Consider the following 27,766-nt stretch of genomic DNA (forward strand, 5'->3'; position numbering starts at 1 on the left):
GGGTTTTATGTGCAGGTAGGTAGGTAGACAGAAGTTTTTCGTTAGACAGACACTGATTCCCACCCTTCAGGGTTGTTGTGAAGATGAAATGAAATACTGTAAGTGTCTGTCGTGTTCCACTCTCTCATTGACTGGCAGCCACTCCCAGTTGGGGCAGAAGCACGACAGAAACACAGACAACTTGAGCTGTTAATTCTTGCTTTAGGCAAGGGCCTGGGTTACATATTTTGACTTCTCTCAGTGATAAGCAGAGTGGATGGAAGGCCTTAGGAAGTGGACTGGCTGGTTACCCAAGAGAAAGGCTGCCAGCCCCTCTGTCCATTTCAGGCCAGCTCCCGATTTCACTTGAGTCCTGACATGCTCCCCTCTGGCTGATTTTGCAAGCTTTGTTATTTTTTTAAACTGTTTGCTTATTTTTGGCTGTGCTGGGTCTTCGCTGCTGTGCGGGCTTCTTTTGCTCTACTTGTGACAAAGTGGGGGCTACTCTCCAGTTGGGGTGCGCGGGCTTCTCATTGTGGTGGCTTCTCTTGTTGTGGCTCACGGGCTCTAGAGCGCGGGCTTCAGTCGTTGGGAGGCAAGGGCTTAGTTGCTCTATAACATGTGGGATCTTAGTTCTCTGACCAGGGATCGAACCTGTGTCCCCTGCATTGGCAGGCAGATTCTAAACCACTAGACCGTCAGGGAAGCCCCTTTCAGGCTTTAGATCCTGGGAAGGTTTTCCTCTCTGGGCTGCAGGGTCCCATCTGGAACCCACGGATACATGACCCATGTCTTGAACCCTCCAACATACCAGGAAGTAGAGGGGCTTGTTTTATCGGCTGGTAAAAGCTAGGCTGAGTTTGACCTACTCTTCTAGTCTTGGTTCTTTGGCCCCTTCTCTGCTACCCTCATCCCCTGTTGTCTTTTTAATTCCTCTCTAACACTCCGTAACAATTGAACCCCTTTTACACAGAATTCCCTTGCCTTACAGTCATTTCTGCGCTTATCCTTCACTTTGCTGTGGCCATCGCCAAGTCTCATTTATCCTCATTTGCCTGGGGGAAGGTCACTGGGGGGCAGTATTCTCTTGGAAGGGCCTCTTACATTGTGTTCAATGAGCCCCAGAGACCCTCCCCAGCCCCCAGGGCAAGAAAGAGCCTGTTCTCTTGGGAGAAAGAAGCAGAGGGAGCAAATGGGACCCAGTGTGGTCACAGGAGGAAGCCTGGGGCAGATGGCATGAGCGATTTCTGGGGTAGGTGTCCCCGCAGAGCTCACCAGTGGCTGTCAGAATGAGGTAGCGCAGGCCTGCGAGCCCCCGACCCCACCAAGGGCCACCCTAGCCTGATCCCAACCTCCTCCCACTTCTCCCTCCGTGCACACTGAGGTCTAACTCTGATTCACTTCTTTCCTTTTTACCAGAACTCGTTCCTCATTCCCTGCATTCCTGAGCCTCCCTTTAGCACTTTCTCTGGACACATTCTGTTTCATTTTACCCTGCCTGCTATGTGAGTCTTCCCCGAAATTGCCAGTTATTGACAATCAACACTCCGTGATTTGGTTCAGAGAAACACAGGATTCTTCCTTCCCCAAAGGCACAGACCCACGTCCTGGAACAGATTAATATATATGCAATGATTAAATTAGAACCATCTGTCAAACCGTCTGTATACAAAGCGGTAAGATTCGGGCTATCAGGGTGTAGCTCTGAATGTGGAGGGAGGGCTTCCTGGAGGAAGAGGGACTGATGCTGGGTTGTGAGGGATAAGCAGAGGGCAGCACGGTTGGGGTGGGTCAGAGGGGGGCAGGTCACAGAGCCCAGGACGGGAAGGGGTGACAATGTCCCCATCCCCTCTCCACCCATCTCCATCGCTGGGCAGCAACCCTTTCTGCTGAGGCATCCTATCTCTGTCATGCTCTCTTCATGGGCTTTCACGTTCTTCTAGGTCTGTTCTTTCTGTAGCCTCCCCCCACCCCCCCAAGGTTCTTGAAGTAGATGTTCCTGCCCGAATCTGCATCCTGGCTCTGGACACAACCGGTTTACTGAGCCGGGCAGACGCCCAAAGAGACGGTGACCCTGGGTCAGTGGGGAACCTGTGGGTGGAGGAGGTCCCAGGAATGAAGCAGCCCAGTGATGCAACACAGATGGAATTTGCTATTGGGGAGCCAGGGACGTCCCAAGTCGCTGACCATTCTTACTTCCTTACCATATGAAAGCAGGCCTTCTCTGCGTGTCTCTTTATCTGAGTCACCCAGGGCGGCCTCAGCTGGCTTGGTGAGCAGGAAGGCAGTGGGGCTATTGGCTTGCTTGGATCAGTTAGAGCGCAGAACCCTTCCCATGCCCTTCTGGGTCGTTTGGCGGCGACTGAAAGGGCCAGTGGGGAGTGATGCAGAGTGTGAAGGAAGAGGAACAGACCTTAGTGTGGTTGGGGGTGGGGGTGGGGATCGGGGACAACTGCCTTCCCCTCCACCAGCTCAGCTTCATTCAGGAGCTTCTCTGGGTCTCTTCTGGGACGTGTTTGATGTGCCTTCAAAGAGCTTGCAAGGCAGTCGCAGTCCTAAGCACCACTTTCTACCCCCTTGCAGGCTGGAGGCCACCTAGAAACGCTTCCTACCTCTGTCCACCCCTCACTTTGTGAGCCCCAGTTTCCTGAACTCACTCCCTTCTCCAGAGCACCCAGCTCCTTGTAGTCACTGCTCCTGTCCTTCACATCTCCCTCGGGAGTCCTGCTTTTTCTCTCCCGGATCTTGGTTGCTGCCTCCTCTTGACTTCACAGAGCCTGTCGTGATTGGGAAAGGAGTCCCAAGGAGATCCGTCACTGGAAGATTCCCCTTCCGTTCCTGTTGAGCACAATCAGGGCTCCGTATCTGTAGGTTCTGCGTCTCTGGATGCAACCAACCAATCACATCACAGTTGATTGAATCCCAGATACAAGATTTCACAGATGCGTTACCTGCGAATACAAAGGGCAGAGCAGGAGGCTGCTGTTGTTCAGTCACCCAGTCGCGTCCTGCTCTTTATGGCCCGTGGACTGCTGCACGCCAGGCTTCCCTGTCCCTCATCATCTCCCGGAGTCTGCCCAAGTTCATGTTCTCTGTGTCGGTGATGCCATCCAGCCATCTCATCCTCTGACGCCCTCTTTTCCTTCTGCCCTCAATCTTTCCCAGCATCAGGGACTTTTCCAATGAGTTGTCTGTTCACATCAGATGACCACAATGCCGGAGCTTCAGCTTCAGCATCAGTCCTTCCAGCAAATATTCAGAGTTGTTTTCCTTAAGATTGGTTTGATCTCCTTGCTATCCAAGGGACGTTCAGGAGTCTTCTCCAGTTTGAAGGCATCACCTCTTTGGCATTCTGCCTGCTCTACAGCCCAGCTCTCACAACCGTACGTGACCACCAGGAAGACCACAGCCTTGACTATACGGACCTTTGTCGGCAGAGTAATGTCTCTGTTTTTCAACACACTGTCTATGTTTGCCATCACTTTCCTGCCAAGAAGCAATTGTCTTCTGATTTCATGGCTGCAGTCACCACCTGCAGTGATTTTGGAGCCTAAGAAGAGGAAATCTTCCATCTTTTCCCCTTCTATTTGCCATGCAGTAATGGGGCCAGATGCCATGATCTTAGTGTTTTTTTTTTTTTTTTTTTAGGATTTAGTCTTAAGCTGGCTCTTTCACTCTCCTCCTTCACCCTCATCAAGAGGCTACGCCATTTTATATAAGGGTCTAGCAAGTCTGAGGGCTTCCCGGGTAGCATAGCTGGTAAAGACTCCGCCTACAATGCAGGAGACCTGGATTTGGTTCCTGTGTCAGGAAGATCCCCTGGAGAAGGGATAGGCTAACTTCTCCAATGTTCTTGGGCTTCTTTGGTGGATCAGATGGTGAAGAATCTGCCTGCAATGCGGGAGACCTGGGTTCGATCCCTGGGACTAGAGGATCTCCTGGAGAAGGAAATGGCTACCCACTCCAGTATTCTTGCCTGAAAAATCCCGTGGATAGAGGAGCCTCGTGGGCTGCAGTCCATGGGGTTGCAAAGAGTTGGGCACAACTGAAGAGCTAACACAGGGCCCTTGAAACCCATGCCCTGTGGAGACCAAGGGAAAACTGTATTCAATCAGACTCTTATGAGCCACAAGTGTTTGCTCTCAGGATTCTCTGGTGGTCATCACTGTGACCAGACAGTCAGGCTCTAGTTGCCTGTGTGGTCGTGAGCAAATCATTTTCCCTCCAGAGTGCCTTGGTCTCCCTAGACAGACACCATGGGTCTAAACAAGATGCTTTCTATAGAAAGAGGCAGATGTGGCTTGAGGAAAAGCAGGAGACTCTGGACAACTTCTCTTTTTTTGTCTTTTAAACTTTTTATTTTGTACTGGTGTGTGCTTGCTAAGTTGCCTCAGTTGTGTCTGACTCTTTACGACACTATGGACTGCAACCCTTCAGGCTCCTCTGTCCATGGGATTCTCCAGGAAGAATACTGGAGTGGGTTGCCATGCCCTCCTCCAGGGGATCTTCCTGACACAGGGATCGACCCCATATCTCTTATATCTCCTGCATTGGCAGGTGAGTTCTTTACCACTTGTGTCACCGGGAACCCCCTGTATTGGGTCTATAGTCCAAGTGGACAGCAGAGGGACTCAGCCATACACACACATGTATCCATTCTCCCCTTCAAACTTCCCTCCCATCTAGGCTGGCTGGGCAATTTCTTTTACTTTCCAAAATCTTACTTTTCTCTTCTGCAAAAAGGGGGAAATGATCCACTTTCATAACTATCTTATTAGAGTTTCAAAAGATGGTGTAAATGAAAAGGCCAACTGTATCTATCCTTAGGAAGAAAGCAATCAGTAGGCTTCAGCTAACTTTAAAAAATGTGTGTGTGTCTCTTCTTGAGCCCCTTGATTTCCTGGGGGTAGAGATCAGGACCCCTGTGATAGAAGAGATTAGCTAATCAGGTCTTCAGGGAAGAAGCCCTGAAACTCAGCAGGTGGTGCCGGGGCTCTGGGACAAGGAAGGCCCATGTCTGGCACCAGCAGGGTAGGACCAGGCTTCCCGCAGACGCTCCAAAAAGGCATCTTTACTGAGTTAAGAAATTCAATCTAAAGCAGATGCTCAGAGCTGGCAGTGCTTGCTGTCTGTCCTATTACCAGGACCCAGAATTATAACACGGCTTCCTCCTGAGTCCCTAGCAGTGGGGGGTTGTGTGGGGGGTGGGGAGGTATGCTTGCTATGCCCCCAACTCCCATCTGTGTCAGGAACTAACAGGGCCCTGTGAGTAAAGGCTGATGCAGGCTAACGAGTAACTGTTATTCACATGGCAGCTCTGCCTGGGGGGAGGGGCTGGGCTGCTGGAGTGAGGGGAGCTGAGGTGGCAGATATGAGGTGGCCTAGACCTGACAAGGGCTCTGGGGCCCCTTCTGCTTCATGGCTGGAAGGCCAGGGTGACCTAGCCTGCATTTGACATTCAGGAATCAGACCTGGGCTCTTTCCTGGAACTGGCCTTTGGGCCTAGGTCAGGAGAGGGGAGGTGTGAGTGAGGCATCCCCCCGAACACACACTTTCCCCACCTCCCCACCTTGCACAACCTCACAGGAAGTGCCGTGGGCAGAGGAGTTGGCACAAGTTGGGCAACTGCCTGCCCCCCACCCCACCCCCACCTTCACCCTTTATGCCATATTCTGAGACCACCTTGGAGATTAGCCTCAGCTTAGCCTGACTGTCTGGGCTCCCTGCCTTCCTTGGAGACAGGGGATCTTGTACTCAATCCAGGGAGGAACTAAATTGGGAGTGGGAAGTCCAAGGTTGTAGGTTCTGTCCATATCTGTGTGGACACTTCAGGCTTGCTCCTTGGGCTTCACTGCCCACTAGAGTGGGGAGGGTTGGTCCTCCCATGAACTGGCCACCCACCGTGGACACACTGCCCATGGTGAACAGGCCACCCACAGCAGACATGCTACCCATGGGGGACACGCCACCCACAGTGGACACACCACCCATGGGATACACACCGCAGGCCCCACAGAAGAGGCCTGAGGCTCTGACCAAAGAGCTTCCCACTTCCTGCCTCCACCCTTTGCATCCTCATCTGCTGTCCTCTCCATGAATGGCCAAGGTCCTGGCCGGTAGCCAGCCCTGTCTGGACAGGAGGAAACCAGGATGTGAGGAATGGCGGCGGCAGGAGGGACGCAAAACACTGAGTCCTCAAGAGCAGAAATTCCACCGGAAAGAAAACAATGCGCAGAGGACACAGTCACCTTCCAGGGGCAAGGGGGCAAGGGAAGGGACTGGGCTTTCCTGCCCCAAGCAGGTAAACAACTCTGGGGAAAACCCGGTGTGAATTGTCTTCCAGGTGTGGGCACTGGACTAGAAGGCCAGAGGTCTGGGTCCTGCTTTGGAGCCACTGGGAGAAACGGTCCCCACTTCCTTTTCTGGCTTTAGACAGATGCGCTCCCGGGGTGGGGATACAGGGTCTCCTGCCAAGGTCAGGAGGATCCCAGGAGAACCAAAGGAGTATCTGGTAGAGAAGCCCACCTATACGGGGACAGCCACAGACCCCGAATGGCCAGGTGGCTGCTGGAAATCAAATAAGACAATTCTAGATCCTAAGGCAGGATTTGCAGAAGCTGGAACCTGCAGGAGCTTCACTGGGGAGGGATGAGGTCATAGCCAGGTCAGGGTGGAGGCCAGCCCAGGGTCCCCCACTGTTAGGGGAAGTACGCTGATTGAAACCACCCACCCTGGCCAGACATCATAGTAACCATTTGTGTGAGTTATTTTACGACAGGAGGTCCTGGTGAGGAACATGGAATTAACCAGCCACTACCAACCAGAAGAGATTAGGAAAGGTCAAAAGGAGATGTCCTGTGTCCTTCACGTCCCAGAATCCTCTTCAGTGGAATCCATCTTGGTTGAGTGATACATGCGCCACCAGGAAGAACCCTGAGTCAGAATGGTTGACCAGAGACAGGCTTGAAACTAATCCTATCACCATAAAACCCAAGACTGTGAGTGACATGGCAGGCCAGTTCTCCTGGGTTCCCTGACCACCCTGCTGTCCACCCAGGTGCCCCTTCCCAATGAAGTTTCTTTCTTTGTCAACACGTGTGTCTCCTTGGACAATTAATTTCTGAGTGTTAGACAAGAGCCCTCCTTGGACCCTGGAAGGGGTCCCGCTTACTGAAACCTCAACTGTATGTGATACCAGAGGGGCAAGTTCCTTCCTATTTCAGGACCCAGACCTGACTGGCATTTAGAAAGAGCAAGAATGAGGCAAATCCCGGAACCAGAGAAGGAGCCGACATATGGAAAGGACAGAAAGGAGCACCCCAGCAGGACTGCAGGGCCCCTAGCACCCCAGAGGCCTGTGTGGGCAAACCTGGATGAAGGATGGGTACTGAGCCTTTGAAGACTCGTGCCCAGCAGCCTGGGTTTGTGATTGCCCCATGAGTGTGTTGAGGAGGCTTCTGATCTGCAAATTAATTCCTTTCTAAAGTGTTGGGGTCTGTGTGCCTTTTCATTAGGGTTTTAGGAGGTGCTCTCTTCCCCAGACTACAGGCTAAGGTATGCTGAGTGGTTGCTGTCTGCCAGGCTCTGGTTTTTGTTTTGGTCATACCATGCAGCATGTGGATTCTTAGTTCCCCCACCAGGGATCAAGCCTATGCCTTCTGCATTGGAAGCTTGCAGTCTTATCCCCTGGACCACCAGGGAAGTCCCACACCAGGCTCTGACTCTCATCACCTTAGTTCATTCTCCTACAGCTCAGAGTCGGGGAATGACGCTGTCTGCATCCTACAGATGAAGAAATTGAGACAAAAATGAGTTGAATTTCTTGCTCGAAGTCACTCAGCTAAAGAGAGGAGCTGGCTCCAGAGCCCTCAACTCTAAACTAGCCTCCATCCTATTTTTCAGTGCCTCACATGTCCCCCTAGCTGTCCTACTGCATGCCTGTCCCCCAAACCTCCCAACCCAGAATGGGACCAGACCCTTCCCTCACTGAGCATCACACAGCCACCTTCCCATTGCCCTTAATTCTTTTTTTGGGGGGGGGGGGTATTTATATTCAAAATTTTACTGGAGGACAGTTGCTTTACCGTGTGATGTTAGTTTCTCTGTTCAGCAGAGTGAATCAGCTATACATATACATATATCCCTCCTTTTTTTTGGATCTCCTTCCCACTTAGGTCACCACAAAGCACTGAGTAGAATTCCCTGTGCTATACAGTAGGGTCTCATAATCTCTTTTATACACAGTATCAACCGTGTATATATGTCAATCCCAATTCATCACCCTTGACTCTTTCCTTTAGAACTCTTCCGATCCTGGTCTCATCCCCTCTTTCCCTTCAGATCTGCTACCAAGCAAGGAACTGATTCCCACTCAGGTCTCAAGGATTCATCATTTTAAACCCTTCTAAGTCACACTTGCTTTGGAATTATGACATTCTGTGCCTTGATCCAGCAGTTCTCACCCCCTACTTCACCTTAGACCCACCCAGGAGCTTCTGAAAAGTCCTGAGACCCAGACTCAACCCTGACTATTGGAATCTTGAACTGGAATCCTGGGATACTGGACTTTGTTTTGTTTTTTCAGCTCTTTGGATGCTTCTGAAATTGTGACTAGGACCTTTAGACCCGATGAGCCTGTGGCATGAAATGTTAGGCCCCCGATGCCCTGGGGTGGCTGTTGGAGGCAGAGACTCCTTTTATCACACTCGAATGAGTCTACCTGACAGGTGGTCAGTGTTCCCCAAGGTCTGGAGGCTGGGTCACCTGGTGACAGGGAGCTGCAGCCTCTGGCGGTGGGCTGGGGAGGAGGCTGGGTGTGCTGAACTTTGAGCCAGTTGCTCTGTGAGCAGTTTGAACTGGTTTTCTGCTATTGCACTTCCGGTTCGACCCTGAACTGGGTGGAGAAGGGAGAGAGGAGATGAGAAGTTAGTTCAGGGCTGGAGGTGCCAGAAGGTGCTTCGGATATAAAGACTGAAGGCCACTATCATAATTGTCCTCTGCTGGCATTCTTGGAGAGATGCTTTCATTGTGTTTTCTGCTCACGGGGAGAATATAAAAGTGCTGGAGTTGGAGATATGGCTTAGCCCTGGAGGGACTCAGGGCCCTGTTCTAGAGAAAGACAGGCATTTCTAAAGATAAGGGCCAAAGAGGGTTGGGCCAAATGCCTCTTGAGTGACACATGAAACCAGGCAGGCAGCCAAGGCCTGGGGCAGGTGAGGAGAAGTCCAGGGCCCCAGCCTCTAGGACTGGGCCGAGGGGTGTGGGGGAGTATGACAGCCTGGAGAAGTAGAGAGTGATTTGGGTAGAAGGACCCCAAACAGAAGGCCAGGAGATTTTCTCTAGCGTGCATGCGCGCGCTCGTGTGTGTGTGTGTGTGTGTGTGTGTGTGTGTGTGTGTGTGTTTAGCCTGACAGCCTCGCCGATTGATCCCTGCCCACCCGCCCAGACCTGCTCTCTTAGTCAGTCCCTATGCTGGGAGCTTCTGCCTCTAGGCTCTGGGGTGCTGATGAGGCCTCCGTTATTCACAGCCCAGACCGACAACCGGCTCCCTGGGGCCCATTCCCTCTTCCCCAGGATGCAGCCCGGCCTGCCAGCTCACCACTCTACGAGGCTGGCCCCAGACCCAGACAGCGTCGGGCATGCCAGGGTCAGCAAGAGCCCTGCGAGCAGAGACCTCACCCTCCTCCTGAGTCCTCGGCTCCACACGGGCCAGCTCTGTCTAAGGACCAGGCGGTCTGGGGAAGCGGAGGAGCCGTTGTCTTATTTCAGGGTCTAGCTCCTTCAGAGCGGACACCAGGAAATTAAGGGGCATCCCTTCTCATTCTGAGCTCCCATTTTATTTATTTATTTTTTTCCTGACTTCATTGTGGCTCACTGTCTTCTTTTCCGAGCACAAGCTTAGTTGCCTCCGAGGCATGTGGGAGCTTAGTTCCCCAACCAGGGATCAAACCTGCTTTTCCTGCATTGGAAGGGGGATTCTTAATCACTGGACCACTAGGGAAGTTCCTCTGAGTTCCTGCTTTAGAAACCGTTGTGTTCTGGGTGTGTCAATGAATGGATGTAAAGCTGAACTGACAGAGCGGGGCTCCGAGGGGTTTTCTCCTCCAGTCTTCCTTCCCTCTTTCCAGAAATGGCATGCCAGACTCCATCTTCCGTGTGCTGGTAGCTTACTCAGGGAAATGGGGGTGGAGGTGGGAGCCAGATGGAAAGCCCCTGACTTGGGAACTCCCTGCTACCACTTCTGAGAATCCCAAGGGGCTGGTAGGTGAGGCGAAGAGGTCGTGTTGTGTCTAGCACTGGGGGTGGGGGGTGGGATGGGGGCTGGTTTCCGGGCTGAATCAGGTGGTGAGCTGTGCAGCAGGTGGATGGCCCAAGGCTGTCCCTTGGGGCCTGGGGTGGAGGTTCCCTGCCCTCTGACAGGGCTTTCCTGTCCGGCAGACCGTTAGTTCTGCTGCGTCTGGACACACGTGCGTTTGTGTATGTTGGGGAGGGTGGAGGAGATAGGCCTCAGCCAGGGCTCTCCCCCGCCCCCAGCCTCCCTGACACCCTCAGCAAGCCCAGCTCAAGGATGGGGAAGAGGACCCAGAGTGGTGGGAGTGAGAGAGGGAGCCGGGAAGGCGTTTGTCTCGGGGGCCGGGATCAGAATCAGCCACATCTGTCCCCTTTCCATCTAGACCATCTGATTTCCATTTTTCCCACCCAATTCTTGCCTCTGGAATGTTCCACCTCCCCTGCTTTTCTTACGAAAGTCAGCTGTCCACAGAGATGCCCAAGATGCCTCAGCTTCTGCTCCTTCCCTGAAGCCTTCCAGCCTCCTCTGGGCCAACCTGGGCTATCTCTCCTTTGAACTGGATCCCTCATACGACCCACACAACCACACACTCACTTGGCACTGGATTATTCACATGCGTTTGCTTTGTTTTCCCTACAGTCTTGTATATCGTTTAGAGGTAGGAACTGTTTGGGTGTAAACTTTCCGCCTGTGTCCTGTGATACTGCCCCATGTGGGCGGGACTTGGCCAGACGGCCAAGTACCTTAAAGTTAACGTTGCCTTCTGAGAATTCAATTAGGAAGAAACTCAGTTTAGGAGAGGATATTAGCCCTCTGTAGAAATTACCTAGGAGACTGTCTGTCTGTGAATATCCCAAATCCAATTAAGGAAACCTGGGTGAAACCTCAGAGGAGCAGATAAGGTTGTGATTGCATTTAAGCGAGGTAACTGCATTGTCTTCTGCTCAAAGGAAGATGCCAAGACGAGGGGAAAGTTCCTTCTGTTCATAAAGGCAGATCCAAGGAGACCCAGCTTGGTGCCAGTTCTCCAGGCCATGCAGGAGAATTGGTGTCACATCCCATAGACTGCTTCCCCGGTGGCTCAGACAGTAAAGAATCTGCCTGCAGTGAGGGAGACCTGGGTTCGATCCCTGGGTTGGGAAGATCCCCTGGAGAAGGGAATGGCAACACACTCCAGTGTTCCTGCCTAGAGAATCCCATAGACAGAGGAGCCTGGTGGGCTATAGTCCATGGGGTTGGAAAGAGTCAGACACGACTGAGCAACTTACAATTTCACTTTTCACTTTCCCACAAGTGCAGTGGCCAGGACCCAGGACGGGTGTGTCCAGTGGTGGCGACGTTGCCCCAGACTGTCATCTAGCCATTAAGATCATCTGGCACCCCGGCTTTCTTCTGCTTCCACGCTAAAGCCACATTCTGAGGCTCCCGGGAGAGATGAGTCCACGTGCCTGGGGATGTCCAAGCCAGCATGTGGGGTCTATAAGCTATTCTTTGTGCGTCCACTTTATGTTGAAAGTGAAAGTGTTAGTTCCTCGGTCATGTCCGACTCTTGGCAATCCTGTGGACTGTAGCCTGTTAGGCTCTTCTGTCCATGGGATTCACCAGTCTTGAATACTGGGGTGAGTTGCCATTTCCTTCTCCAGGGGATCTTCCTGAGCCAGGGATCGAACCCAGGTCTCCTGCATTGCAGGCACCTGAGATTGGCTGGTCCAGAGTGCACACATGGAGCCAAGAAGCAGGTGCTGGGCTGTGATGAAGCACCGTGTTAAAGCCTCTGTGTCTAGGTGACAGGTTACCTTCCCCCTGGTCATGCCTTCCCTGGACATTTTTTTTTTAATTAATTTATTTGGCTGCACCAGGTCTTAGCTGTGGCATGTGGAATCTTTAGTTTCGGCATGTAAGATCTAGTTCCCCAATCAGGGATCGAACCCTGGGGCTCCTGCACTGGAAATCCAGAGTCTTAGCCACTGGACCTCCAGGGAAATCCCATTCCCAGACATTTTTGCACTTGCTGTTTGCACTGGTTACTTAGAGGCAGGGCCCAATAAATACCTGCTGCATAGTGGCCTGAGTGATGGGTGCAAGGGGTGTTTTGTCTCTAAAAGGATTGCGCCAGGCACGGTCTGAGTGCGTTTACATCCTTCATCTTTTTTATTTTTGAAAATTGTTTATTAATATTTTATATTGGAGCCTAGCTGTTTAACAATGTTGCGTCAGTCCCAAGTGTGCAGCAAAGTGATTCAGTTATACATGTATCTTTTTCAAATTTTCCCACTTAGGTTATTACAGACTACTCAGCAGCATTCCCTGTGCTATACAGGAGGTCCTTGTTGGTCATCTATTTTATTTGTTTTTATACGTTCTTCATCTTGCTTGTTCACCCGAGAGCCCTTGTGCAGCTGTACCGCACCCATTTTACAGATGAGGGGCGGTGGTTCAGAGAGGTGAAGGAGCCTCTGCGAGGTCACCTGCTTAGGCAGCGGTGGAGCTGGGGTTAAATGGGGATCTCCTGGCCTTGACTCCCGTTCTTTTAGGAGAAGGAGGCAGAAGCCAGGAGGGAAGGCACCTGGGACTGTGTGTTAGGAGAGGGGCCTCGGGGTGGAGAGGTGGACAGGACGTGGGGGCACTCCTGGAGGGCTCTGCTGCTCGCCTACGCCCAGAATCTGCCCTCGGGTGGGGGACAGACTTGGCCACTGTGATCCTGTGCTAAGGATTAAGTGGTAGGAAATGAGCTTCAGGGAAATTCCAGGCTTGATTCTCTAATGAGGCAAAAGTTGGCAGGATGCCCTTCCCAGGAACACCCTGACAGCAAGTCCCCCACACCAGAGAGCAGGCATACACCTCACCTAAACAAACCCACACAGATGCCCGGCGGGCCCGGCCACAGACACAAACCCACACGCGGGGTGTGGCACTGCTTCTCAACATCTGGGCACAGATTCTCCCTGACAAACCCCAATCCAGCTTCCGTCTGCCCCAATGGGCCACAGCTGATGCTCAGACATCTCAGTATCCTTCCCTTCCCCTCCCGCTGCCTCCCCCAGGCCTCCGATGGAGGAGATCAATGGCGCAGGGTCTCCTTGAGCATGGATGCACGTGTTTTCAAGTCTCGGCAGCCTTTCCCCTGCCACCTGGTGTTCTCCGGTCTCTGTTCTCTTCTCCCGGGGTCACACAGGAGCCAGCGGCTGGCCTGGGGCCAACTCCTAGCACTTTCCCTGGGGGCGATGATGCTCGCAATGGCTTCCTGGGAACCACACCCCAGTCCATCTCTCCTGGGAGATGTTTTACTTCCTATCTCCCTTTCCACTAACTTCCCACGTGACACCATCTCACCCCTCCAAGAGATACCTTTGCCCCAGAGTAGAGCTTCTTTTCAGCTATAAAAGACTTTTTCTGGAAGAGAACCACAGAGGCACAGGAGCTGAGAAGGGAACAGAGGAGCCTGGCTCCCCCTGCCTGAGCCAGGCAGTGCCGGCTGGGAAGCAGACAGTGCCTGGAGCCCTCATGCCTAGGGTTGCGTAGGCCCTTCCCTAGGTTCCAGCTCATCTCCCACAGACAAGTGACCTGGGGAGTTCCCCCTGCCTTGGGTTTGGGCCTGGTAGCCTCCCACGTGGTCTGTGGGGTGCCGGCGGTGGGGGCCGGCTGTTTTTTGTTTCTTTTTTACTTTGGACTTCCCTAGTGGCTCGGACGGTAAAGAATCCGCCTGCAGTGCAGGAAACCCAGGTTCGATTCCTGAGTCAGGAAGAGCCCCTGGAGAAGGAAAGGGCAACCCACTCCAGTATCTTGCTGGGAGAATCCCATGAACAGAGCAACATGGCGGGCTACAGTCCATACTTCAGCTGCTCCTAACTCAGCATGTCTATAACTGAGTTTGCTTTTCTGCCCCCTAACTCCGCAGGAGCTACACTTCGCACCTATTTTCCTTTGACTCTATGTCTAAGGCATCCTGTACCTGGTGTTTATCCTTACAACATTCCTCCCCTTGTAGTTACACATCAGAAAGAAGGCCACAGAGCCATGGAACTGCCAGACTCCATTACTGGGTTACTGACATCGGCCCATGACTCTTTTTTGACAAGATCCAAGCACCTTTGGTCCTCTTCACTGACCCCCAACTGCGAGCCCTCATCTTATATAAGACCCTAGACTCCTCCCCTAAAGGACTTCCCTGTAGCTCAAACGGGTAAAGAATCTGCCTGCAATGCAGGAGACCAGGGTTCGAACGCTGGGTTGGGAAGATCCCCTGGAGAAGGAAATGACAAGCCACTCCAGTATTCTTGCCTGGAGAATCACACGGACAGAGGAGCCTGTCGGGCTACACCAGTCTGTGGAGTTGCAAAGAGTTGGCCACAACTGAGTGACCAATACATACACACAGACTCCTCATGGAAGGTGGGCACAGTTCTTGAGGCATATGAGCCTTCTGGGTTCCCCTCTCTGCCGGCTGAGAATTAAAACCACCTTTCTATTTCCTCCAAACCTGTCCCCATATTTTTCATTTGGCTTCGGTGGGCAGAGAAAGCCAAGATTTTGGCCAGCAATAGATGTGGCTCCCAGGAAGGCGTTGTGTGCCTCACCTCACCAGGGAGTGGTAGAGAGTTGGCCCCAGGCCAGCTGTGGCTGGCCCTGACCTCTGCCCAGCTCCTCGCCCAGCTCCTGGTGATCCCATTTACATAATCTAACCTCACCTTCGAGAGGAGCTACCCCACCTCCAAGGATCGGCTGCTGCGAGGACGCAGGAGGGAAGATTTTATTTTTGGGGGCTCCAAAATCACTGCAGATGGTGACTGCAGCCATGAAATTAAAAGACGCTTACTCCTTGGAAGGAAAGTTATGACCAACCTAGATAGCATATTAAAAAGCAGAGACATTACTTTGCTGACAAAGATCTATCTGGTCAAGGCTATGGTTTTTCCAGTGGTCATGTATGGATGTGAGAGTTGGACTGTGAAGAAAGCTGAGTGCCGAAAAATTGGTGCTTTTGAACTGTGGTGTTGGAGAAGACTCTTGAGAGTCCCTTGGACTGCAAGGAGATCCAACCAGTCCATCCTGAAGGAGATCAGTCCTGGGTGTTCATTGGAAGGACTGATGCTGAAGCTGAAACTCCAATACTTTGGCCACCTCATGTGAAGAGTTGACTCATTGGAAAAGACCCTGATGCTGGGAGGGATTGGGGGCAGGAGGAGAAGGGGACAACAGAGGATGAGATGGCTGGATGGCATCACCGACTCGATAGGCATGAGTCTGAGTAAACTCTGGGAGTTGGTGATGGACAGGGAGGCCTGGTGTGCTGCAATTCATGGGGTCGCAAAGAGTCGGACTTGACTGAGCGACTGAACTGAACTGAACCTCACCACCCCCATCTTTAAATCAAGCGTGATAATAATATGTACCTGCTGGACTTTAATATACTTTATTTTTTTTTTTTTTTTGAACTTTAATATACTTTAATAAATACAGAGCGGATGGAGAGACCTGTCTCTCAGAGAAAATGTTCACACATAACCTTCATTCATTTGTGCATTCATTCATTCAGAGTTTACCACATCTCACACACTATTCTACAGGCATAGGATGTGTTAGTGCACAAAACAGGCAAAATGCCCCATCCTAGGGCTTGCATTGTACCTGGGGTAGACACTAGGGAATGAGACAAAACAATAAACCATAAGCAGGGTAAATAATCCTATGAAACAGTGTGTTGGGAGGTCAAAGTGCTATGAAACAAAGAAGTACAGAGGAGTGAGATTACCATCTTTTTTTCCCCCAGAATTTGGACCATTTCACTGTTACTCATGCTTCCTTCTAAGGAAAAGGGATAAATTCTTTGTGCCTCCGGGCCTGCCCCAACAACATTTCCAGCTCCTCCCCTAGTTCGCTCATGATGTGAGTGATAGGGATGAGGTTTTAGCGCAAATTCACTCATTTGCTGTTTTCACTCACCGGTATTTACAGAACACCTGATTGTGGAAGGTTCAGTGTGAATCAGAAGTTCTTGACCTGAAGGGTTTTGCAGGTGAAGATGCGTGTGAATAATCGAGGTGAGAAAGTAGTCAGGGCGGCCAGAGATGGGAGGGAAGCGGGTGCTGGAGGGGAGAAGCGAGCGGTCTGAGTGCAGCCACCCTGCGCGTGGACCCGGGGCCTGTTCGCTGGCTCCTTGCTTTGGCTCTTTTCTTCCAATGAGACTGTCCCTAATGTAGGGTTCAAGGTAGAGAAAATAGACGCTACTCTTTCTGAAGGGAAAGAGACATTTTCTGAGTTGACCCAGAAGCAAAAGCAAGACCCCGGAGCCCTGCTCCCCTGACCTCAGTGATGAAGAGAGATGCTGTGACCATCTGTCCAGCTGTGTGCCTGGCCTGCGACACGGCCCCGCTTCCCCACCCTGCAGACTCTGTGGCCTGGCCACTCGCAGACGGGCCCACGGCCACGAGCAGAGGCCACGGGCCTGCCGCCTCTGGGGCGGTGACTTCTCCAGTGCAGAGGATGAGAGGGTCATTTCCTAGGCAGGTTGATAAGAAGTCTAGGGGTCCCCAAGGAGAGAGGTCTGGAATACTCAAGGAGGAAGAAAGGACAAACTTTTTACTTTTTTCCTCTACAGTCCTTAGGATTATAGAACAATAATGTATCCTGCCTGAGGATAGTCTCTGGATTAAACCTTCTGGCTAATTCTGTTATCTTACAATGTAAATTATGGGAGTAGGTCTGGTGAGGCCTTTACAACCTCCAATCTTTGGATTCATTGGAGAGTATATGACTCCATTGCTAACACTAGCAAGAGGGTACTCTTTCTACCCCCTTCTGATGTCTATGTCAGAAGCTTTCTCTATCTCCTTTATACTTTAATAAAACTTTATTACACAAAAGCTCTGAGCGATCCAGCCTCGTCTCTGGCCCCGGATTGAATTCTTCTCCTCCAGAGGCCAAGAACCCCGGTGTCTTTGCGTGATTCAGCAACAACCTTTCAAGGAGAGACCCAGGTTTGAGGGAGGAGGCTCAGCCGCATGGCTGGGGACCTAGGCCACGTGCTTCTGACCACAGGCGCAGACGCTCCGCCTTGGGGCTTTGGAGCTAGAACAAGTCGTTCTCCCAACACTCAGCGCTCACATGGACCCGCAGGCGCTCCCGCGCCCGGCCCCCTCAGCTGCTGAGTCACCCTCCCCAGGGTTCACAGAGGCGCCGGTCCAGAGCCAGGCTGAGTCATTAGATGATGAATTGCAGAATTCTTACTCAGGCTGTCACCACAGCAGTGGTGGGCCCTCATTCCCACCTCCTGCCTCCCCACCAGGCCACTTAGAGCATTCTCTTACCACTTGTCATGCCTGCTCCATCTGGAGGAGGGGGTGCTCTGGCAAGGAGCACAAGATGGTATTGGGGTGCACGGGGCACTGCCAAGCTTCCCTTTCTGTGTCTAGATTCTGGACCTGTTTGGGGATGGGTCCTGGCCTGTTAGCTCAGGGAAGAACCTCGGATCTCGTTTCATTCAGCTCTCTCATCGATGAACGAGGAAACAGACACGGGCTTAGGATTCAGAGCTGCTCGAATCTGCAGCTTTGGGGTCAGAAACAAAATCTGCCTCTAGTGAGCAAACCTCCTCTCGGGTTCCACGTCTGTAACGGTGCTGGTGGTGGCCGCTTCCACTCCGGCGGTCAATGGGTGTGAAGCTTAGGGAGGCGACCCTCGGTAACTGCTGTTTGATCCCTGCATTTGATGGGGAGGACAGAGGTGGAGTGAATTAGAAGTAAGGACCAGGAGAAAGAAATGGCAACCCACTCCAGTATTCTTGCCTGGAAAAGTCCATGGACAGAGGAGCCTGGCAGGCTGCAGTCCATGGGGTTACATGATTGAGCATGTGTGCCCGAGGGTGGAGGGAGATGGGTTGGTAGCAAAAAGTGGTAGAACTAAAAAAAAAAAAAGAAGAAGAAGTAAGGACCGGAGATCTTCCTTCTTCCTGCTCAGGACTCAGAGGGGAGGCTCAAGGACCCCTGGAGGGACTTTGGAGAGCAGGTCAGAGGGGGTAGGTTTAGCCAGTAGGCGGATATTCCTAGAGCCTGGATACCTCCCAGCCCTGCAGGGGCCACCCGGGAGTCAGAGACGCAGCAGGTCAGGTGGAGCCCCCAAACCAGAAAACAAGCAGAGACCAGTGATGGGCACAGCCACCCTGCCCTGCGCCCTCACTCACCTCCTTCACACACGTCAGGGGTCCTGCTGGGCCAGATCACCTGCTGGCTCCCTCCCACAGAACGTGAGCCTGGAAGATGCAGACCTCTGCCCAGAGGGACCCCTGTTCTACAGAGGCAGGAGTGGCCCAGGACGAGGACAGGGAACCACAGATGATGACAGGGCCAATCCCCCTGTGCCTGAAATGTCTCCAAGGAATCCAGGTAGCATCTTCATAGTCACAGCAGGGAGGGCCATAGTATCTGATTCCCTTCCCTACCTGGGTGTTGATCGTTCCCCACACGCATGAACAATCTGAGAAAAGTTTCACATTTTTCAAAAGCATTTATTAAGAAAAGGGGGGTGGGGTGGGAAAAAGGTATAAAGTACACAATCAAAGGAATGAAAGCGTTTACAACATAGCTTCTTCAGGCCAGAGGCAACTAAGAAATATTTGCTGGGCCGACACCAAGGGTATGGAGGCCCCAATTCCATTTTCAATCCCGTTTCTCTCGGCTGCTAACCCAACCAGCTCAAAACACCCTCCGAAGAGAAGTCAGATTGCCTTCCAAAACCTCCCCAAACTACTTCCCAGTTGCCTTTACGGCCCTTCTCTGCCTGGCCCCAGGTTCCTTACCGAGGCTTCGGGTGAGGTCAGCCAGACCCTGCTGAGCCCTCTCCACTCTTCCAGTCACTGTGCGGTCCCTTAATCTACTTCTGTTCCCATCGGGATTCATTTCATTAAACTATATTCATGAACCAGTTGGGCTGGCTTGATCTGCTGCCTTGGGTCAAGTTGCCTGTTTTTCTAAGCCTACATCTGAACTTGCTCTTTCTCCTGTTCGGAACAACTTCTTGAGCAGTGTCTCTGGCAGCTCCCTGCCCCCGTCAGTCCAAGGCTACTGTCTCCCCCAGACAGAACTCTGCACCCCCGTCCAACCTCCCACTTAACTTCCAGGTGGCTCTAGTTCTCAGCTAACCCGTCTAGGTGGTGGTTTAGTCACTAAGCTGTATCTTGACTCTTGAGGCCTCATGGACTGTAGCCCACCAGGCTCCTCTGTCCATGGGATTCTCTGGGCCAAGAATACTGGAGTAGGTTGCTGTTGCCTTCTCCAGGGGAATCTTCCTGACCCAGGAAGCGAACTCTTCACCGCTGAGCCACCAAGGAAGCTCGGGAGAGATGATCATAATACCTTGATATTGGCACACACTTATCACATCCTGCCCAGCTCTGGTCTCCAACCTCATCAACTTCCTTGGAAGATTTCTGACTTCTCTCTTGGACATCGGCCCCACTGGAATATTATCTCTGTAGAATATTCTATGAATGGCTTTATAGGTACAGTAATAATAAGACTATGGCAAAAGGAGAGCGACTCCCTCCCAAATTATCTTCTCTAACTTACAAAAAAAACAAAACAAAACTGGGCTACTCTTGCCATTTCTTCTACAGGTTAGTATACAGGTTAGTATAGCCGGATTCTCAGCTGGCTTTTAGGAGCAGAACTGAGCCTCAGCAAGCTGGCCATTGGTCCCTTCTGCACCTATGGTCACTGTTGAGTCTTAGCAAATGGCTTCTTCAAATAAACGCTGGAAAGCAGAACTGAAGAGTCTCCTCCAACAGAGAAGCAGGTAACAGCTCTACCCAGACATTCTCGAGCCTTTCCCTCACATTACATGCATACCACATCCCCTTTCCGGCTTACCCTGACAGAAAAGCATTAACTCAGTACTATGAATACAAGTCGGTTAAAGTTTTTTCTAACCAAGACCTCCAGTTTGAGCTTTAGGGGTGTACAAAATTCTCCATGCCGCTCAGCCAGTCCTCACAACAACCCTGTGAGGTGGGCATGGTGGCTATTATGATGGGTATTTTACTGATGTAGAAACAGGTCCAGAGAGGTTAGGGAGCTCGACCAATATCACACAGTTGTTTAGTTGGAAGAAGTTGAAAGTGAAAGTTGCTCAGTCGTATCTCTTTGCGACCCCATGGACTATACAGGCCATGGAATTCTCCAGGCCAGAATCCTGGAGTGGGTAGCCTTTCCCTTCTCCAAGGGATCTTCCCAACCCAGGGATTGAACCCAGGTCTTCCACATTGCAGGTGAATTCTTTACCAGCTGAGCCACAAGAGAAGCCAGCACTCAACCCAGATCTCCGCTGCCTCACTCATTTTCCTTTTGTAGGCACAAAAATACAAACGAGGTTCTCTTCTCCCTTTTTCTCTACCTAAATGGCATCCTCCTTTTGTACACAATCTGGGAAGTCCCAAACAGGAAAAGGAATGATGGATCAAGCTAACGGTCACAGTCCAGTGTGGGGGTGGGATGGGGGTATGTCATATCTTTCATGATGTTCCTGGTTTCTTAACATCTGTAGTTGAAACAAAGAACTCTTTCTCCCCGTGCTGGGTGGTGCTTTCGGCACCAGGATTTGTTAGGATTCCCAGGTCACAGTTGGGAGGTTGGGGATTTTCCTTCCAAAATGATGCTCAATGCTATACTTCCCATCCATTTCACATTTCCCCACTGCTGTGTGCCTTCCCACCTCGATCGAGCCCCTCACCGGGAAAACGCAGTACTTCTGTCAATTGTCCCAAGCCTGGCTTCCCAGGACCCTCATGGTGTCCCCCACAACTGCTTCATCTTTAGAACCTCTGTGGGATTCTCTTCCTGTATCCAGGTGGTATTTCCCCTCTGAAGTTCTCTATTCCCACCTCCTGGCTGGAGCCATTCCACCAGCCCAGCTCTCTGCACGCGGTTCCCATGCAGCTCTGCAAAACTGCTGTTCTAACCTGAAGGTATTTATCCCTTAGAGGCCAGAACGCCCCAGGACATAATAAACAGGACACCCCGATTTCATCTCTTTTGTGACTCAGAGCTGAGTCACGCTCCTGGAGGCTTAGGATAGGCTGAGTCCACAGTGCCCCCTACTGGAGATTTCCCACAAGCCAAGGTTTTGGACACCTTAGTGGGTCCCACTGTTTACTAGACGTGAATTCACTCCACAGATGTTTACTGAGCACCTATTAGGAGCTGTCACTATGCTGACTCTGTAGAGAGGGATGTACAGAAGGCAGACACAGTCTCCCCGCTAGTGCAACTCATCCTATACCACCTGGTTCCGCAGAACCACAACTCGGTTTCCAGTTGGTCTGAATGAGTTGGTGAACTCAATAAAAAAAAAAAAAAAAGACCGTCCCTTGCCTCTGGACACTCCACAATGACAGATCATCCAGGGGGACCACCTGACCACTGCAAACCTTCCCAGGGAAGATTCCATGGTCAGTCACCAAACAGGCTCCTGATCTGCTGGCCTTTCCTCCCTGCTGGGTCCAGACCCACTGGGATTCTCCCCTTCGCTCCTGCCCTATCCCTAACCCCTGCCAGAAAAGTCTCCTTTATTCTGACATTCATTTGCAAATCCAGGAGTTATTCTTGAATATCATTTATACAGGTGTATTTTTCTGCAGCAAGTAGTTAAGCATATACGTTATTTAATGGACAATAGTAACTGAAGTAAAAATGTGCATATATGAATAACAGCATGAAATAACTCAAAAAGAACCCAACCTCCCCTGTCACTATTTACACATTCTGAACCTGTTTACACTCAGTAAACTATTCAGACATGCTTTTACCTTGTTGCTCTAATGATGTGATCAGAAATCCAAAAGATTTTTTTTTCTGCTTATGATTGCATCACAGAACATCATACTCATCTAAATAGTTCTCATAGTTGTCATACATGAAGGCAGTAACTCATTGTCCTGCTAGACCACAATCAACTTGGCTATTCCTTCCAGAACTGAGCTGTTTCCTGTCAATGACTATTATATACAGCGTGGTCACAAATACCTATCTACAAATTATTTTCCTTTTTCAATTCTTTTCCCAGAATGTATTCCCCAATGTGAAGTAACTTCATCTTACAATCATTTCTTTGACTCCTGTCAAGTCCTGCCAAACCAATCTCCAGGAAGAAGCATTTACCATGCCAGGAGCCTATTTCCCCATGATATAGCTTCAAAATATTTTTTTGGTGAATGCAAATGGTTGATTTTATTTTTCATTTTATGTGTCCTGGCCTGTGTGGATTCCCTTCCGGGGACCCAACTTATTTGGTCCTTTGACCAAGTAGATCTCTTTAAGTCACTGTATACCCTAGAGATTCAGCTCTCAGATCAACGCTCTGTAATTTCCTCCCCTCATCGATTTTTCCTTTAATCTTCATTATTATTTGCTGTGCATACATCTCAAAATTTTATAATTGAATCCATACACTTGACATTGATTATTTACCCCTTCATTTCATGAAACAAATCAATGCTCTCCCTAGAAAAAGATTTTCTTTTCCGTCCACCTAATGTCCTGTACTTTCCATCTGGACTTGTCCAAAATCTCTCTGGTTCCCATGACCACTCACGGCCCATGACCCTTACATTAAGATTCCCTTTGGTCATCTCTCAACAGCCCCTGGCTAACCATGGCCACCTCCATTCCACCACTGCCACGGCCCATGCAAAGGGCCTGTGGTCACGGCTCACTTCTGACACGATCCCTCCATGCGATTTCCACTCCTCCACCCATCTCAGCGCCACTCCTGACTTCTCAGGTCTTCCAACTGGTTTGGCCCCTGAGTTCCACACCTGGCCTCTAGGATTAGGTGTGTTCCCCACCCATAATAGCAATACAAACAAATGCCTTTAACACTTTAGTTCAGCCAGAATTTCTCAAAAGGAATTGTGCTGGGAAACTAAGAAGGGGCTAAAAATAAACTCCAGGAAGTATTAAGACATCAAAACAGAAGAGACTTTATATTCTACAGAGGTGTGACCCCAGGATGGCTTGGAGGTGAGGACTGGGGTAAGCCCCAGGGTGTCCCCTTCTCTCACACTAGGAACCCTGGGTTTTAAACTCCAGTCCTACCAGGTTCTGTTTTCTAACAGCACATCCTCTTCACGGGCTTTAAGGTAAACATCCTTTGCCCTGGGGTAGTGTCTGTACTTGGTCCCCCATGAAGCCCACCTCGTTCTTCACTGGGGGAATTTCCCGGCTGTGGCTGAAGGCAATGAATGACCTCAGCCCTTCCATCTCTGCGGTGAAAGATGTCATTGACTGCCGGGTTCAAAATCTCAGGCCCCTGCTAACCTAGCCTGTCCCCTTCCAGTTGAAGAACGGGTGGGTTCTCAGCTCTCTTCGGCAAAGTACATAACCGACATACCCTGAGCCCTTCTCGGCTCCAAGGACAATCTCTACCCACCTCCCCAAGCCTCTCCCCGGGCCACCCCATCAGGAATGGTTTTGAAGAAGAACGCAAATCAGAACTAGTTTACATATCTTGGAAACCTAGACTCTATACTAGCGGCAGTGGCAGTCACTCCCCTCAATTCAAAAGCAAGAGGCGTTAATGCCCAGTACCTCTCCAACCCCTCCTCTTCTGCGTCTGAGAATTATGGTCATGCCAACCCTGCTTGGTCCCCATCCCTGTATCTGCAGACAGGTTCGGCACTTCACATTGTGAAAAGCTGTCAGCCACTGCCCTCTGAGAAAATGCCCTTGGCCGCCACATGTCCTGGGCGGCCCTGCCTGCCTTCTCCCCCCCTCATTTCCTTCCCCCCACCACCCAGTCCCTCCCCGGTCCCAGCCCTTTAACTGTCAAGAGGGCGGACCCGAAAGACGTGGATGGTCCCGTTACTGAGGGACACAACCAGGTACCTGCCGTCCACCATGGTGGTCACCCGGGGCTTTTCCAGGCCGTGATAGGCCGTCAGGAAGTCGCCAAGCAGCGAGCCCTTCGGATCGAGGATCACGACCTTGTTGACCTCGCGGAGGGTCAGAAAGATGTAGCCTTTCTTATCCACGGATACAGAACCCGGCTGGCAGCCGTGCAGGCCGGGTCCCCGGTACTCCCCAACCACCTGACCGAGCCCATCACAGACCACCAAGCTATTCTGCTGCCAATCAGACCCTACAAAATGGCCCTGGGGGCTGGTGGTCAGGAACACCAACGCCCGCAGGCCCCGGTTGGCCTTGCCCCCGGGGATGAACCGCGTGGCCAAGCTGCCTTCCATGTTGTACACCTCCACGTGGCCAGACACGCTGACCGCCACCCGGTCCCCACTCGGCATGGCGGCCACGGCGTGGCTGGCCTGGCAGAGGCTCAGCGCCCGGCGCCACTGCACCTCACCGTTGTGGTTGATGAGATAGAGCCGCGCGGCCGCTGAGAAGGCCACGGCATTCTGCAGGGCCGCCACGCTGCAGGGGGAGCAGCCCTCGGGCACGGGCACCGCGCCCCTGTAGTCGCCATTGAGAGAGAAGCGCTTCAGGGCCCTGTTCTGCTCATCCGCCACCAGGATCTCCCGGGAGCCAAAGGGACAGAGCCCAGTGATCCGGGGGGCGCGCTTGTCCCCCGGCATCCGCGTGGGGAAGCTGCAGAAAAAGATGGGCCTGGGCAGGAGGCCGGAGCCCTCCAGGTTTGGCCCGGGGGCGGGACTGGGCTCCCGGGAGACGGACTTGAGTCTGCCTTTGAACTTCCTCTTCTTGTTGGATCTGCCGCCCCTCGCAGCCTGGGTTCCTCCATCTTCTTGGGGTGTCTGGGCTCTGCCCTCTTTTGGGGTATTGGCTCCATCTTCCTGGGGCGTCTCAGCTCTCTCCGCCTTGAGGGGCTGGGCTTCATCTTCTTGGGGTGTCTGCGCTCTGTCCTGATTTGGGGTCTGAACTCCATCCCTGCTCTGGGGCTGGGTTGTGTCACCTCCCGGGCTTCGGGCTCCATCCTTCCTGCTGTCCTGCAGCTGCTGCTCCTCAAAGGAGAGCCTCAGCAGGTGGCAGTTCTTGTCCAGGAGCCCAGGATGCAGTTCCAGCTGGGGCAGCTGGCAGGGAGCGGGCCCAGGCACCCAGGGACAGTCTTGCAGCTGTCGGAGCCGCTGGGCGATCGCCCCCTCCAGCGAGAGGATCTCAGCCTCGCGCCCCAGGCTGAGCACCCGACGGGCAAAGGCAGCCGCCTCCCTGGCCACCTGCTCCCGGCCCTCCAGTTCCCCTAGCCGCTCCCGAGCAGCCTCCTCGGCAGCCTCCACGTGGGCCCGCAGCTGCCCGAGCACCTCCTGCTTCTGGGCCAGGAGGGCCCTGAGGACCCCCTCAGCCGCCTCCTCCACCTGCATGACTACCTTGGCCGCCTGCTCCCGCAGTCGGGCCAAGGCTTCCTTTTCGGCCAGCCGGGTGGCCTCCAGCTCGGCCAGGTTGTTGTCCACGCCGGCCAGCAGCTCCTCGAGGCCTGGCCTCCGGGCGCGCACAGCCTCAGCCAGGGGCAGGCAGGGGTGGTCCAGGTGAGGGTCCAGGCGACACTCTCGGCATAGCAGCTGGGAGCAGGGCTGGCACAGGAAGCGCAGGGCCTCCCCAGGGTGCTGGGGACACTGGGCCGCCTGGCGCTCCCGGGCCTCCTCGTCATACCACCCCGCCCTGTAGCCCACCAGGTCCACCACCCGGTGGCTGTGGGTCTGCCGGGTGCACCGGTGCCCGTCGGCACAGGCCTGGCACAGGTCGTCAGCGCAGTCCAGGCAGCGGGCAGTGGCTGGCCCCCCGGTGCTGGCGCCCCCCATCAGGGGGCACAGGGCACAGGCCGGCTTCCCCGCCCGCAGGTCGCCGCCGGCCCGGGCCTTCACCAAATCCAGGAGTCCGTTGACAAAGAAGTTGGTCTTGAAGGCGGCCACGCCCGCGGGCGGCACGGGCACAGACTCGCGGCACTCGGGGCATCGGAGGCGGCCGCCCTCGGCCAGCTGTGCCAGGCAGTCCTGGCAGTAGGTGTGCAGGCAGGGCAGCGTTTTGGGCACCTGCAGTTGCTCCAGGCAGATTTTACAGGCCAGGAAGTCGCTGCTCAGGGCCTCCAGGAGGGAGGGTGAGGAGCCCTGGGAAACCATTCTGCAAGCAAGAGGTCGAGGTCAGAGGTCAGAGGGCACTCCTGAAGTGGCCGCCCTCTGCCCTCCCACCTCTCCCCCATACTCAAGAGCCCCACCAGGTCTGGGGTCTCACCTGAATGGCCGAGAATTTTCTTGCTGTCTCTGGAGCTAAAGAACTGCCTCCCTCCTCCGTACAGACATTCAGAAATGCGAAAAAGTAAAGGCTGTCTTGGCGCGTGTCAGGCCCTGTGAGATCTGAAGAGACCAAAAGGCCGGGCTTTAGAGAGCCCATGGGATAATGATAGGTGCCCCTCTCTGCCGCCCCGCTGTTGACAGGCCTTGTGGCACATGGGGTGAGAGTCTGGTGTGAACAGAGCCTGGACACCCTGCTGGGTGTGAGCTGCCGGGCTGCGGTGGGGGGGCAGGGAGGACACAGCTGAGGGTCCAGGGGGGCAGAGTCCCCTTGATTCCAGGCAGGTGGGGCGGAACAACAGGCTTCAATTGCTGGGGCCCCAAGTCCCAGGGTCGGGTACACCAGCCTCCTGGAACCACCCCCTCCCTCCCACCTCCCCGCAGCAGCAGCATCACAGGAACTGGGGGCCCCCCACTTTCTGCCCCGACTGCCCCGAAATGGGCTCTGAAGAAGTCAGAGGGGAGGCCGAGGGGAAGGGGCTGCCAGGCTCTTTCCTTCCAGCTTCTGGGACTCTGGGTCCGAGCCCCGGCTCCCCCAGCCCTTTTCTCTCCCCCAGCCCTTTTCTCTCCGCCCTTCTTGCTGCTGGAGGCCTCCTCCTTTCCGAGGAGCCTCTGGAGGGTCGGAGTCACGTGAGGCTCTCCGTCTGTGAATGCCCCCAGCATCCGGCACAGTGGCCTGTGAAATACTTGATAAAGAAACTTGGGGCGTTTTCCCCAAACTTCCAGAAAGTAGGGGCCGGGGGAGGGGGGTGGACAGCGCTGAGAGAGTGGGAAGGGGGGGGGTCTTCCCAAGGAGATCTCAGCTCTCTGGCCCCGAAGAGAGGAGCCTCCCCTCGGCTCCCGCCCTCTGGGTCTGCGTCCCCCTCCCCTCCCTTCCTCTTCCTCCGGCCGGCTCCCTTCCCCCACCCCCTTCAGTCCACCCCTCCCTCCAGCCGCCCCCCAAGCCCCCTCCTTACCTAGCTTGGGCTCCAGGACCCAGAGCTGGGGGACCCCCCGCCCCGCCCCTCGGAGGCCCTGATGCGGCTGTTGCCGGGCTCCTGAAAGAGAAACAAAACTGAAACTAATTGTACTTCTGCAACTTCCGTCCCAGGCCCGGGACACGGACTGGAACGGCCGCAGGCCCCGCCCTCTTCCCTCCCCAGCCTGGACCTCTTCCTCGGGGGGGCCTTCCCCCACCGGCGGGGCGCAGTCCCCGCCCGCAGGCTCCCGGGCTTCGTGGGGGCCGGGTCAGCTTTCGCGGCTGGAGTCTCCGA

The 27,766-nt window shown here is 53.2% G+C and overlaps 1 protein-coding gene across 1 annotated transcript; it reads right to left on the reverse strand.

Moving 5' to 3' along the window:
* Positions 1–18,752: 18,752 nt before the first annotated feature.
* TRIM56 (tripartite motif containing 56) lies at positions 18,753–27,681 on the reverse strand. Its single transcript, XM_065924901.1, has 4 exons — positions 27,663–27,681; positions 27,470–27,550; positions 26,455–26,576; positions 18,753–26,343 (listed from the first exon to the last, which is right to left on the reverse strand). The coding sequence occupies exon 4, from the start codon at positions 26,340–26,342 to the stop codon at positions 24,078–24,080; it is 2,265 nt and encodes a 754-aa protein (XP_065780973.1). The 5' UTR covers position 26,343; positions 26,455–26,576; positions 27,470–27,550; positions 27,663–27,681; the 3' UTR covers positions 18,753–24,077.
* Between the last annotated feature and the right edge of the window lie 85 nt (positions 27,682–27,766).

This window comes from Muntiacus reevesi, chromosome 2 (assembly GCF_963930625.1).
Source record: "Muntiacus reevesi chromosome 2, mMunRee1.1, whole genome shotgun sequence".
Classification (NCBI taxonomy): Eukaryota; Metazoa; Chordata; class Mammalia; order Artiodactyla; family Cervidae; genus Muntiacus; species Muntiacus reevesi.